At 50.6% G+C, this 13,860-nt stretch overlaps 1 protein-coding gene across 9 annotated transcripts in view; it reads left to right on the plus strand.

Annotated features, from left to right (window-relative positions):
• Positions 1 to 13,860, plus strand: part of FRMD4A (FERM domain containing 4A) — a 299,740-nt gene that overhangs the window by 228,319 nt on the left and 57,561 nt on the right. For all 9 annotated transcript variants that reach the window (XM_045788190.2, XM_045788179.2, XM_087857684.1 and 6 more), the window contains one exon: positions 10,315 to 10,391. In XM_045788190.2, coding sequence (XP_045644146.1) covers positions 10,315 to 10,391 — 77 coding nt within the window. The remainder of the gene's footprint in view (positions 1 to 10,314; positions 10,392 to 13,860) is intronic.

Raw genomic sequence — 13,860 nt, forward strand, 5'->3', positions numbered from 1 at the left:
ATGGCTAAAGAATATTCCATTGTCTTCTAACGTTTCCTTCTGTGTTTTCTGCATTAATGTAGCAAACACACACACAGGTGGTGCCTTGGGCCTTTGCGTTCATCATATCCTCTCAAAAGCTATATGGCTTTGCCCCCAGTTTCCTTCTGAGAAGACTCCTGTGTCTGCTGCCGAGCATAGTGCCTGACACGTGGTAGATACCCCATAAATAGCTGCTCGATGAGTAAAAGAGCCGAGTATTAGCGTGTTGTGTCCCACTGCCAGTTGTGAGGACGTGTCCACATGCATGTGTGCCCTGGCTTCAGGGACATCGGGACAAGTACGTCGCTCCTGCAAGGAAGGGTTTGAGGATTCCAGTGAGAGTGAACCCTTTGTAAGCGAGAGGGAGGGAGGACCGAGGCGCCAGAGCTTTTCACAGCTTAGGTATGTTGATGGGAAGGTGAGAAGCATAAGAAGTTCCTTCCATCGGGACCATCCCTCTATTTTATTTTTCTGGCTCTTGGATCAAAAGGACCCAAAAAGCTAACAGTACTTGGACACCAGGAGCACGTTGCTGAAATACTGCGGGCCGTGGAGCCATGCTGGCGAGTCTGGATGCCTTTTCTTTCTCAAGGAGGAAACATTCCACTGGGAAACCCTGCTTGTTGACTCCAGTACCCTTCTCTTTGTCTTGGGGAGACCTTAGCAGCTTGTTTCTGCTGAGCAATGCGATACTCAGGGAGGTCTGTGAGATTTTTTTTTTTTTTTTTTTTTAATGTGCATGATTCTAAGGGGAAACCCAGGCTAACCTCACCTTCCTGAAAGTGTGAGCCTGTTGAACCCCAAATGCTGGCATAGCCAGAACAGTGTCATGAGGCCCTCAGGCCCGGCTCCCTGGGGCTCCACAGGGGTGCCTGCAGATGGGGTAGGAGACCCTATGATGGGGGGAAGGGCCAACCAGCCTCTGAGCCTCACAGAGAGCCTCCAGCCCACGTCCGGCACTTCATAGGCCCAGTAAGTTGTGGGAGTTGCTCCAGGTCTGCCAAATTCCAGCTCGCGACTGTAGACTTCCCCGTTGACTGTGGAACAGAGTTTAGCTCAGAAAGGGCTGCCAGAAGGGGGAAGGGCTGTGGTTCCTGGGTTGTGGCTCCTGGGCTGGCCCTCACTGCCACTTCCCTGTTGCTATATGCCTTCCAGTTGAGAGATCTACTTGTAACCAGATGTGTTGGTGCAACCAGTGGTGTTCTTCACAGTGTGGACAGTGCCTGGATTTTGAGCACACTGATAAAGGTTCAGATCCCAGCTCCCATCATCTATCACCTGTGTGACTTTGAGAAAGTGACTTAACCTCTCTGAGCTTCGGCTCTTCACTCCCCCAACAGACCATTGTTGAGTGCCTGATATGCCTGGGGCATTGTGCTAGGTGTCAGGCGGCTTATAGTCTGGTAGAGGAGACATTTGAGGGGGGAGAAAAGACCCCTGCAATACAGGATGGTCCTTGCTTTGGCAGAAGTATGCACGTGAATATCCAGGAGAGCAGGCTGGGGGTGAGGAGCGCCTCGTAAGAAAGCCTAGATGACAGCAGGCTGCTCAGTCCAAGTATCGGTTTCCTCCTCGGCTCCCCCCACCACCCCTAAATTCACAGTCCCCAAGCTGACCTGTGCACTTCAGAATCTAAGAGGGGACAAAACAATTTTTTTAAAATAGGGCCAGTCCCTCTGGAAAGACAGAAAATCTAGAATTGAAGTCCTCACCTCTAGGAAACCTCCTCTCCCTCTTTCTGGCAAGGAACATGGTGGCACAGAAACAAAACTCCAGGAAGAAGATCCAGAGGGAGATAATCCCCACAGTCCAGCAGGGCCCCCCCCCCCGCCCCTCCATCCCCCTGTCCAGGGGAGGGGACGGACCCTCCAGCAGCCGGTCTGGCTGAAGTGGGGCCGTCCCCGGCCTCCCCGCCTCTGCTGGCTGCAGTCCTCACTGTAAGACCACACGTGTTCTCAGCTGCAGCCTGCCTTGAAAAGCAGGCTGCTAAGCCCTGGTCCGGTGCCCGCTCGGCCGCCGTTCTGAGATGCTTCCAGCCAGGAGAGCCTGGAGCTCACACCTGAGGTCCCAGCAGCAGGCCAGCCACCTCCCTCCTGCAACCCGCAAAAACCACTGTCTGCAAGACCTTCCCCCTCCCAGGGAGACCGGCCAACTCTGGAAGCACTAGGTGTTTCAAAGTGCACACAAGCTGCTCTTAATTATTCCCAAAGAGCCCTTGCTGCCTTACTAAACTTTCTTTTTTTAAGGTAGAGGACTGTCATTTCAGCTTTTTTTTTTTTTTCTTTTTAGCTTGACTAAACAGGATTTTAGTTGTGAGAGTCTACTTTTCTTTCTATGGAGAACTGCTTGCCAACCTGTTCTCCATCCTGTTCCCACCTTCATGGAGTCAGATGGCTTCCATCTGCGAAATCAGCTGTTATGTGAGGCCATACCTCTGGACAGTCACCAGGCGTGAGAGGACTGGTGACTCCCAGCCCCTCTTCCCCCCCCCCCCATAGAAAAATACAGGTTTTCCTCCAAAGCAATCAAAAACCCTTTACAGCAATCCAGAGGTCTTTGCCATTGCAGGTGAAAATGCTCGTTTTCCCTCCAGATGTGCCAGATGTCTCAATTCCCTATATGAAGCATCCCATTGACAGAAGTCAGGGCAGGGGTGATTAGCCTTGAAGGTTTTTTGGTTTCGTTTTGTTTTTTTATAAGTTTTCATTTTCATTTCAGTTAACATACAGTGTAATATTAGTTTCAGGTGTATAGTATAGAAAGCCAACACTTCCCTACACCACCCTGTGCTCGTCTCGACAAGCACACTCCTTAGTCCCCATCGCCTGTTTAACCTCCCCCCCCCCCACCCCCGCCATGAGCTTTGAAGGTTTTTTAAAGGAAAGCCTGGACCTCCGAGAGGTTGAGCTACACCTGGGCCACAGTGCTCATTGCTTGAAAAAAAGGGAGGGGGGGAAAGCAAAGCTAGACGCAGACATCCGGAATCACTAGGCAGCTTCTCCATTCAACACCAACCCTGAAGCATCCCCAGCAGCACACTCTGAGGAGGGAAGAAATTACATGAGGAGGCCAAGGATAAGAAGGACAAACACTTACAGCTTCTCTTTAAATTTTTACATTTGCCAAAGCTTTCTGGTAAGGTCCTTCTGTAAGAAAGACCAAAGTACGCACAAGAAGATACTAGAGATGCCCCCCCACCCACCCTGGGAGAAAAATCAAAGGCAATGTAGTCCAATGGGGAAAAAGAAAGTGGCCTGTTTCTCTGGGCCTGTTAAGTATTTGTTGACCCTCTTTCTTTCTCCGCCCCGAGTAATGACTCTTAAGCCAAAGGAAGCTAATAGGTTTCTGATGGGTTAAAAAGAGGTCATCCATTAAAGGGTCAAGGCCTGGTGCTCTGGGCATCTGTCACTGAATTAACCGAATCAGTTTAGAGCTTGTGGAATCTGACAGTGGGGAGTAGGCAGCCAGCCGGGGAGACATCTTGATTCCATTACATCTGGGTGCTGAGAAAAATTAGCCATTGTTTTCCTTGCTGGATATGCGGCCCTCTCAGAAGAAGATCGAGGTCAGGGAGCCCTCCTTCAGTGCAGGTAGCAAAGGCAATACTCCTGTTCACTTCCTGAGCTCATTATCTGTGGACCTGGTTTGCCTATTTTGGAGGGCCGATTTGGTTCCCAGTATGGCCCGTTCCATGTAATACTGAGCCGGATTATGGTAGGAGGCTTTCTTCCCAGGGTTAATGTTTTGAGCTAATAGGTCATAGCAGGTAAATAGTAAAAACTGGTCAGAATTGCAGTGGACCTGGGAATTGGCTGGTTAACTGGAACCAAGGAGCCCAAAGAGAATATAGCATATGCCAACTGAAAGGCATTGAGCAAGTGCTCGGGTTAGGCTGACGCTTGCATTGTGAAAAATCCAAGTAACAGAAAGCGATTTCTAGAAGAAAAGATGGGCTAACGTGTTCAGAACTTTATTTTGACGTGAAGACTAATACTGGTGTGTAAATGACGGAGTGGAGGGAACATAATGAAAGCTAGTATATTTCGAGTGCCGTGTACTGGGCACCATTTCAAGCACTTTATATCTAGTCATTAATACAACAGCTCTATGAAAATAAAAACTTGTTATTAGTCATAGCATTACAAAGATGAGAAATCTAAGACCCAAAGAAATGACCTCGCCGGAATACCCAGCCAGTGAGTGGTAGTATGCCTTTGAAAACCATGCTTTTTAGTCAGTAGTATTCTGTATGGTTTCCCAGAAGTAGGAAGTGTTTAAGACAAGCAACTTTATTTTTAAATTCCAAGGAGTAGCACTGTGATACTCCCTAGATTTACAGTGCTGACCTTCAACCCATGCACAGGATCTAGGAATGCCCATGTGCGGGCACCACCACCCCCCCATTTCATGGTTAAGGCAGCTAAGATGTGGAGGGACATACAGAGTCAGGACTATCACAAGGCCTCTCCGCTTACAGGCTTGAGTTCTTGCCCCTAAAAATGATAAACTGAAACAGTGGAGAACAAGCGATGGTCATGATATCGATTATCTGAGGCAGAAGTATGAAACCTACCTGAATAAGGTAGTGCAGTGCATCTGTAGAGTTTAGAAGTCTAACCTAGAAGCCATAGATGATTGAGTTCCAAAGCGAAGTTAATTGCTGTATCGTTGCTCTACAGTCTACTTTTTGTCTGGCTTGGCTTCCCAACTAGATGGTGAGCTCCTGACAAATATAAACATACATTAGGCATCATGTCCTTCCTCTTTCCTATTAGCGCGGGTCGGCACAAAGTAGACACCCACTTCTTGAAAGATTGAAGAGGGAGGGGTAGGGTTTAGATGTGGCCTAAAAGCCCAGGGCCTCAGCTCTCTTTAAGCATAAAGTAAAATATATTGGATCCTTATGCAACTGCTGTTTAAAACAGCAACAACAGCAAACCGTGGTATATGGTGTGAGCCCACCAAGTTGTGAGTGGCAGCCCTGCTTCTAGAAGGTGAACAGAGCAGAAATGAAACAAGGAAGCACATTTTTTAGTTTGTATGTTTCATTCTGAGCTTGGAGATTATTCCTGGCTGTGAGTCTAATTCTTTTTAAAAGAGAGCTCTTTGCTGATGCTTGCAAAGCATGCGGGATCTTGACACTGCCTTTGAAGGAGGGGTCATTTCCAGTCATTTCCTTACCCGTTGGCTTGCAACAACTTGGTTCTCACTCGTCATCAGGTCTTCTTGGTGTGTTAGAAAGAGCCCAGGACGACCCAGTCCCAGGGTGAGTCCTGGTATGACTTGCTTATTTAACCTCTGCCCGGCCCCTAACCTCTCTGCACTGGGCTTGCTGTATCTGTGGAAAGAGGACTCGGGAGCAGATGGCTGCTGGGATTCTGTAGCGCCCCCCACCCCCCAGAAGCAGGAAGTTACTCAGAGGTCATTAAGAGGCTTGGTGACTCAGCCTCAGGGGCAGGAGGAAGACAGGCTCCCTGAAGTCCTGGTCAAGAATTGGAGTCATTAAAGCGAGCTTCCTCTTTGGCCTTTATGTCCACATCATTGCAAGAGCTTGTCCACCACCCCACGTGCTGTTCCGGCATTCCATAAACACTTGGCCCTGCCGTGCCTTCCCCCACTCAGAAGGAACAGGGTTTAGTGGGGGTGGGGGAGGGCGGTGGACATTAGCTGTTTTCTGCCCTGACCTTCAGCCATACACAGGATATGGGAATCCAGCAGACTAGCTAATAGGATCCAGTACCCAGGTCTGCTCATTAAGTGTTTACAGTGGACCCTGTTGCACTCAGGGCGCAAAGGTGGTATTTATTAGGCACTCTTGTTTGCTCTCCGTGGATAAACGTCTCTCATCTCCTGTTTTCTACATTAGAAAGCAGAAGTGCAGAGCCCGTGATCACTTGGGAATCACATGTCTGGGTCAAAAACTACAAATCCACATCTGGTACCAGCTATGGTCCCCTCAAGAGTGACAGACGCCATCTCCATGAAACCACTTCTGGACAGATTCTCTAAGTTTTGTTTTCAGGGCAGGCCCAAATTAAGGCTGCTCTTACTCCTGGTTCTTGTTGGTTGTTAGTCCTTGATTAACCGCTGCAATGGACAGAGGCATCACCGCACAGGAGACCAGAGAAATCCAGGTCTCTAAGAAGAGAAAGGAGTAGTACTTGTTATCATGGACAGCAAAACAGCAAAGAAAGCCACTGTGTAGGACGAAAAAGATCTGGTTTTATACTTCCTCCTTACAGTCACATTGTTGCTCATTTGTAAAAATAATTCCACTCATAAAGTTAACCAGCCATTAGTGAGTAAGAGCTGTTTCCACTAATTGGTGGGCCCATGTGGAAAGGAGCATAGAGTAATGGGCCAGGCGCCCTTGACTCCTGTTTCTGGTTCCTTCGCTGACTTGCTGTGTGGCCTTAGGCAGTGCCCCTTAATCTCTCTGGGCCTCACTTTCCCCAAGAAGAAAACTTCCCACTCATTCTTCTCAGGGGATGCTGAAAGATCAAAGAAGAGATGTTTGCAGAGCTTTAAAGATGCCCAGGTGCATTAGAAAGGCCTTGATTTAATAGCTATTCATTAATAAATCCTTTGATTATTGATAAACCAGCAGGTTAGCTTTTAATTAACTCCATGGGCCTCAGTGGTCACAGAAGTCATGCAAAATCATCCGGGAACTCGCTAAGCCATAATGTGTGTGTGTGTGTGTGTGTGTGTGTGTATGTATGAAGGATGTGTCTTTATGTGGATTCACAAAGCACATTGCTGGCTTTAACTGGTAGCTGGGTTATGACAGCTGCAGCAAGCCAGGGAGGCCCTCTGAAATGGCACAGATGATCTGGGGCTGCCTCCAAAACGGCACCTCAGAGGCCAGTGGATCCTGTTTACAAAGAGAGGAGGCAAGGTCAAGCATCTTCTGTTTGCTTGCTGCTTATATTCTGTCACCTTCAGAGTGGAGGGTTTAGCAGGCTGGGCCTCCAAGCTGTGGGGCACAGGGGCCTGGGGACCGGAGAGTCTGGCCCTCCAGGAAGGGACTGTGCACTTCAAGGGGTGAAGGCCCTGGTGGCCAACAGCTGCCTGGATGCACAGGGAGGTCGGGGGAGGTGGAGAGATGTTCAGCTGTCTTTGGACCCTGGCCCCCAGCCCTTCCCATTCCCCCTGCATGAGGTGAAAAGGACCAGCCTAGTGTTCCCACATGAATACCTCCTCTTCTGTTCAGGGACCCTGCTAATGCCCCAATGCGATTCTGTCCTAAAAAACTGTCCGTTCCTTCACCTCACTGCCACCCTCCCTTCCCAGTGTTTGGTTTGCAAACAGACTCCCTGCTTAGAGCAGACCTGAAGGACAGCCCCTGCCCCTTGTTAGAAAATGTCTACAAGCATCCAGCATCCTAGAGAGACACTAGGAGCCAGAGTCTGTGCTGGGAGTGGGTGGACAGAGGCACCACAGCTGAGCCCCGAGGGTTATGTTGGGCCCGTTGGCAGAGTGGGCAGAGGTGAGGCTCCCCACAGCAGCAGCATCTGGGAGCACCTCAGGGGCTGCTCTGCTTGCCTTCTGCTTTACAAGGAGCGAGAGGGAGGAGGTGCCAGGGAACCAGACCCTCTGAGCGTGGGCCGTGGGGTTCTCTGCCAAGTGGGAGGGGACTTAGCACAAAAAGCCCAGGTGAGGTGTTCGAAAGCACCAGCTTTGTTTTCTTTCCTCGTAACTGGGAGGAGAAAGCCCCTGAAGGTCCACCCATCAGATTCAGAGAAGCACCTAACCCCAAGTGCTGCCCAGCCCAGGACAGGGCCCCTGGCCCAAGCACCAGCCGGAACCAAAGACTGGGACCAGTAATACAGTTTGCGGGGCCTCTTGATCAAAACTTGGTGGGATGGAGACAGCAGAACATCACACCAAGCGCTGGGCTCTTCTGAGCACATATCGCACACCTGTGAAGCCAGTCAGAGCCAAGATGGCTTCGGCACAGGGGCTGAGGGTCCCACTGAGGAAATAGCCACCTGCCATCCACCCCATTTTTCAGAGGGATGGGAGAGGGGGGCAGGGGAATACTGTACACTTCAGTCAAGGATTTCCAGCATGGGAATAATCAAATTTTATTTTTCTTAAACGCCGATGTCTCCTCTTGAGTTAAGAAATTGAAAAAAGTTATTTTGGTTATTCTGTTATTCGCCAGGATTTGGGGGAAATAAGAACAATTAGGAATCACACTAACATCTAAGCTCATGGAGCACTTCAACTTTGTGCCAGCACCGTGTTGAGGGTCTGCTGCTCCTACCTTAGAGGGGCAGTATTGCCATTTGATAGATGGGGAAACGGAGGCTCGAGGAGATGCTGTCACTTGCCAAAGCTCAAACAACTTAGATGTGGGGGACCCTGTATTCACACAGATGCAGTCAGACTCCAGGGTGTATGTGCCTGGCCACTGTGTCCTGTGTACTTACTGCCTCCAGTTTCGGAGGTCAGTGTCTGGGGTCTGTTAGTTCTGGCATTTTTGTGTCTGTTCCTAAGTTCTGGTGGAATGTCTACAAATATCTAACAACAGGAACTTAAGGTATTTCATTGAGGGATTGAATTTAGCAGAATCATCCGATAGGAGCACGAGACTCAGATCTGTGACTTGAGTAATGGCTCTACTCAGGCGACATTTCATCCATGACCTCACACAAAGCTATCTGAGCCAAGGTAGGGCTTTGGATCACTTGCTTGCCTTGAAATGTCTCTCTACCCACTTGGAACCAATGCTAAAGCAAAAAGAGAAGTACAGTTTTCCTTGGACTTCAGAGCGAAGTGGTCTTTAAACTGGGGACCAAAGAGTCGTAAGAGTAGATGTCCTCCTCCCTATCATGCAGACAAAATAATTGTAACATTCGGCAAGAGCAGGTCGTGAAAAGAAAAGAATGCAGCCATTCTTGAAAGAGTTTTTCTTCCAGCCCAGTTTGACAAAGGGGTGGAGTCCCCTGGCCAAGCCCTGACTAGCTGGCGTGTCTGGGTCTGGAAGGGCAGGGTTGATGGGGCACAGGGAAATCACTGTCACATCTTTAAGGAGGCAAAAATTTGAGTAGGTCAGGGAGTGTCAGGAGCTCCAGCTGAGAGGACTCTGGGATTATGAGGAGACCCTAAAAAGCATAGGCCTCAATGCAGTGAGCAAAGAACAGGCAGACCCCAGGGAATCAGCCACTCCCAGGGTGAAGAGGAAGTGCAGGATTCCTGTTTTACCCTACTTTGGGCAAAATCAGCTCAAATTCTAGGTGTCTAGAAGGGGCTGCAGAATGCATCACATGTAAACATAAATAATAGAACTACAAAAGTGGGTGCACATAATTTTAACCTCTTTTGACGTTTTCCAGAGGGTTAAGTAACTTTCCGACGAAAGGAACCCCCTCCCACAGAATGGCTGCCCTAATCACTCCCAGACCTCGCAGTCCACTTCTTCGTTACCAGGCTCCCTGGTGGAAGGAGGAGTGCCCACCAGAGCCTGAGGGCACGCATCGGGCAGGGGGAGGAACTGGCTCCCTCCCACTTTTCAAAACTGCCTCATTTCTTACCCCACCCCTGATGGCAGCCAGCCTCTGGCGGCAGCGTCCCCGCAGCAGCCGGACTCTGGATTTGCTTTGTGCTGCAGAAAGAACCAGGCGCTTGACAGGCTCATATTGTTATCTCGAGTTGCCTGCCCCGAAATAAGGTTCCAGCAGCCTCCGCCCTTCTCGGGGGAAGCTTCCCGAGCCTGATCGCCAGGGCGAGTTGAGCTCTTACACATTAGTGGGCAGGAAGTGGAGTCCCGATGGGAGGCTGGGAATTTGAGCGCCTTCCCATTTCAGCACTGGAGGGAGGAAGCTCAGTTCAGCGCCGCGCGCAGCTGGCTCCTGCTCCCCTCCGAGAGCTCCTCTGCTCCCCGCTCCACAGCCCGCCCTCCTAGCGCTCACGCTCGCCCCCTCTCACCCCCTCTCTTTGGAGGGAAAGGTCTGCGGGGCTGGGAACGGTCTCGGATAATGCAACAAAGGCAAAGCGGAGGGGAACAACTTGCTAGGAACTTGTTTTGTTCCCGTTAAGAAACCTGCAGGAAAATCCACACCCACGTTGCCCGGTTTTGAATTGGAGAGTGGCGTGTGTGTGTGTGTGTGTGTGTGTGTGTGTGTGTGTGTGTGTGTCTCTCCAGCAAGAGGCGGAGGACTTGCAAACACTCTGCGGTCGGTCTCCGCTTTGATAAGGAAGCTCAGCTGTAGACGTTAAGCAGCAAAGAGAGGACCAGAGCCCTGAGCCAACCACTTCTGAACGTCAACCGCATTGTTTTCTGTCCAGATATTCCAATGGAGACAGTTGGAAAACCTGTATTTCAGAGAGAAGAAGTTTTCCGTGGAAGTTCATGACCCCCGCAGGTAAGCTAGAAAAGTCCTTTTCTTCTGGGCGTGCGTGGCCCAGCCGGCATATTATTTATATTACTATTTTCTTGCTGTCATTGCTCATTTTGGGGAGCGGGGAGAAGATGGTTGCCCGTGCTGAGTATATTCAAATCTGACGGTGAAGCTTTGTTTTGTACTAAATATGTTGATAGATGCGGCGGGTTCAAGTGTGCTTTGCGTGCATACGCGGAGTGTGTGTGTGCATGAGAGGAATCGGCAATTCCGTGATCATCCCCTCTGGCTACACGTGTTCGTGTGTGGTGCGGTCTTTGCATTCCGGGGCGTTTTAGGGTAGATGGACGGCACTTGGTAACAAACACCAAACTAGACTGGGTAGTGGTGTGAGTCCTTTTCAGGAGCTTGTGCCAGAGAAGAGTCTGAAGGATGGCTTGTCAGAGCTCCTGAGAATGTTTCAGGGGGGACAGTCGGCACCAAAAGGAATCTATACCTAAAGCAGTTGTGTTAAGTTGTTTGATTCCACGAGCTGTAATTTTAGGGTGTTAGTGTTGTGGGTGGATGTTGAAAGCAAGAGAGTTCTTTTTCTCCCCACCTCACATTGTGTCCCAGAGAGCACTAGTGTAAAAACCAGTGCTCTCTAAGTCAGATGCCAAACAATAGGGTCCCGGTTTGGAATGCAGCAAGCCCTGCGTGGAAGGTTCTCGGGCGCACATACTGGCTGCTTTTCCTCTCTTTGTCTGCCGGCAGTCCTGGACTTAAAGGCAGCTCGGAAGCAGCAGCAAAATTCCCTGAAAACAGGCCTGACACGTAAGGATAAACTGCTTTCCGTAGGTCCAAAGTGGATTTACAGGAAGGTAACCCTAGAAAGACCCTGAAAAGGTCAGACTCGAGAGAGGAGCAAACAGGACATTTAGGCACCGTTGATGCCCCAGCCTTGGCCTGCCAAAGTGGAGGTGGCCCCGGCTCCTCTCACACATGGCTTCTGAGCAGCCAGAACACGCCTCTTTGCCTCCCAGCGAGCTCTCAGAGAACAGTCAGAGGCCTGGCCCCCCAGTCAGAGGGCTGAGCTTGGGCAGTGTCTCAGCTCCTGCCACCAGCGATAACCCAGCAGGGGTGACAGGCCACTTTGCCCCACCATGTAATCTGTGTGAGACAGCCACTCCGCGGAGGGGAAGAGCTCGGCCCACGTCCCACAGTCACCACATGACCAGCAGGTGGAGAACATTGTGGAGATCCCATCTGCAGTCAGATGAAGGCGGTGACGTTAGAGTAACAGCTTGTCCAGCATTTCTCAGGGTCCTGCGAAGGGTCTCTCGGTCTGGAGACCCTGCCTCTGCAGAGCAGGAATCCGCTTGTGCTGGCCCAGTGGGGGAGAGACCGAGGCTGGGGATAATACTCCAGCCGCGCTTTCCAGGTGAACTGAATCAGACCAGTCTTAGCGTGAGGGGAGGGAAACCCTACATGTGAAAAGAGTGAAAGGAATATTGCCACAGTGAGTCAGACGCAGAAAGGGGCTGCCTGACAGAATGAAAACCAGGGATTGGCTCATCTGAGGGGCTGTGCCTCAGGACCAGGAAGAGGTGCTGCTAGCTTCCTGTTCTATGTGTGGGGAGACTGAGGCACAAAAGAAACATGGTCACCTGCTCTAGGTTATAAAAAGCTGGCAAGTGGCACAAGAAGAATTTGAACCCAGGGAGTCTGGCTACACAGCTCACAGGCATTCCCGCTACGCTCCATGTGACACACCGGGGACCGAGTGCTGGGTGGCATGGGCCATAAATACTGAAGGTGGCCAGAAGCCAGGCTGGTCAGGACAGGTTTCTGAGAAGGAGAGATTCTGAGCCGAACCTCGAAGCATGACTAGGATTTCAAGCTGAGGGTTGGCCCTTGGGGGGATGAAGACTTCGTCAGGTGGGTGTCAGAAGAGGGAAGGGAGGCGCTGGAGGCAGGCAGAGCACAGAGTGCGATCACAGCTTCCCGGGAAAACAGCCCTCTGCCAGTCTAGAGGCAGGGAGGGAGGCACGGAAGGAGGGAGGCCAGGGAGGTGTCTGCCCTAATGTCAGAGGCAGGAACCCAAGTCAGCTGCGGCTTTAAAGACACCTTTTCCATGTGTGCACTGAGGCAAGCAAAGGGGATTGCTGGGGGTTAGCTACTTGGCACAGTGCCTTTGCTCTGCCCTGAAATCGTCTTCCCTCCCACGTCAGCAAGCGCTCTTCCCACGGCCGCAGGGCGCTCCTTCCATTTACCGCCTCCCCCATGACTGTTGCCGTGTTTACTTGGAGCAGGGAAGACGAGTCTGGTTGACTCTACGTTGGGGTGGTCCCAGCCAGGAAAGGGGGTCAGAACTGAAGTGATGGGATGGCAGGTGAGGAAGAGAATCATGTCCTGAAGGGGCCATCGGTGGGACACGCAGGGACCGGGGATCAGCCCGGGCAGAGGGTGCGTCCTGAGTCTCTGGTCTCAGGTGGGACCACAGAAGATGACCTCGGATCTGTGCTCCTGGACACGCACTCTCAACTCGATACCCACATGGGTTCTGCGGTTCTCTGGGCTTGGCAAATACTCCGTTTCTAAGGTTTAGGCAAAACAGAGAAGTCAGTGGGGTGGGAAGAGCCTGAAGGGAAAGATGCGGAGAAGAGATAAATTACTAATGGAGCAGGAGAAAACCGTCAGTGTCTGATATGGTATTCCTGCAGAACCTCCCAGACCTGGCCAGCCTCCTGAACCTTCCTCCCTCGCCTTTCTTACAAAGACAAGCACCTGGCCCCAACCACGCACAGACACACACTCCCAGTTACTTTTCCTTTCTAATTCAGCTTTTCAGGGAGAAAGGATTGCACTTACACCCAGGAGCAGCCATAGGTACAGAAGGCAACGTGGGAGTTCTGATGGGTTTCTTTTTTACTTCTACGAAGATCTGTGGGGGTGCTCCTCCTGACTCCCTTGCGGGCTCCTTCCCCATTATTTTCAACTGTGTTCTCGCTCATGAGCTGACGTGTTCTCCTAACTTTTACCTAGAGCGAGGAATTACCGTGCCTAGAATCAGTAGCATTAATGAGCCACCAGATTTGAATTTCTCCCTAAAAGTGGGTCTGAAGAAGACCTTCTGTTCAGTGTTTAGTCCCCAAGGTAAAATGATGGGAGCAGCTCTAGATTTTCTTCAGGGAAAATGCGTCATTAAAAAAACAGTTATTCATGAGTCCTGCCGACCCAAGTTTCTTCCAAATTAGATCTCTTAAACCCGAAAACATATTCTTCTCTCCTGATGTTCACATCAGATACCCCAGGCCCCACCCCAGTACCTTGCCCTGTGCGCGCACACATGCACACGTGCATGCAAACCCCCATTCTCAGATTTCATTTGCAAAATCATCTGCCTGGCCTATGGAATACACTTCACAGAAAGCATGATCCCGTCACTCTTTCCCCCACCACGGATGTGGCGAATTATGTTGGAACCCACATTTCCCACTTTTCGTTGTTATCG

This window comes from Ursus americanus, chromosome 31 (assembly GCF_024610735.1).
Source record: "Ursus americanus isolate L20-20 chromosome 31, mUrsAme1.1.p, whole genome shotgun sequence".
NCBI classification, from domain to species: domain Eukaryota; kingdom Metazoa; phylum Chordata; class Mammalia; order Carnivora; family Ursidae; genus Ursus; species Ursus americanus.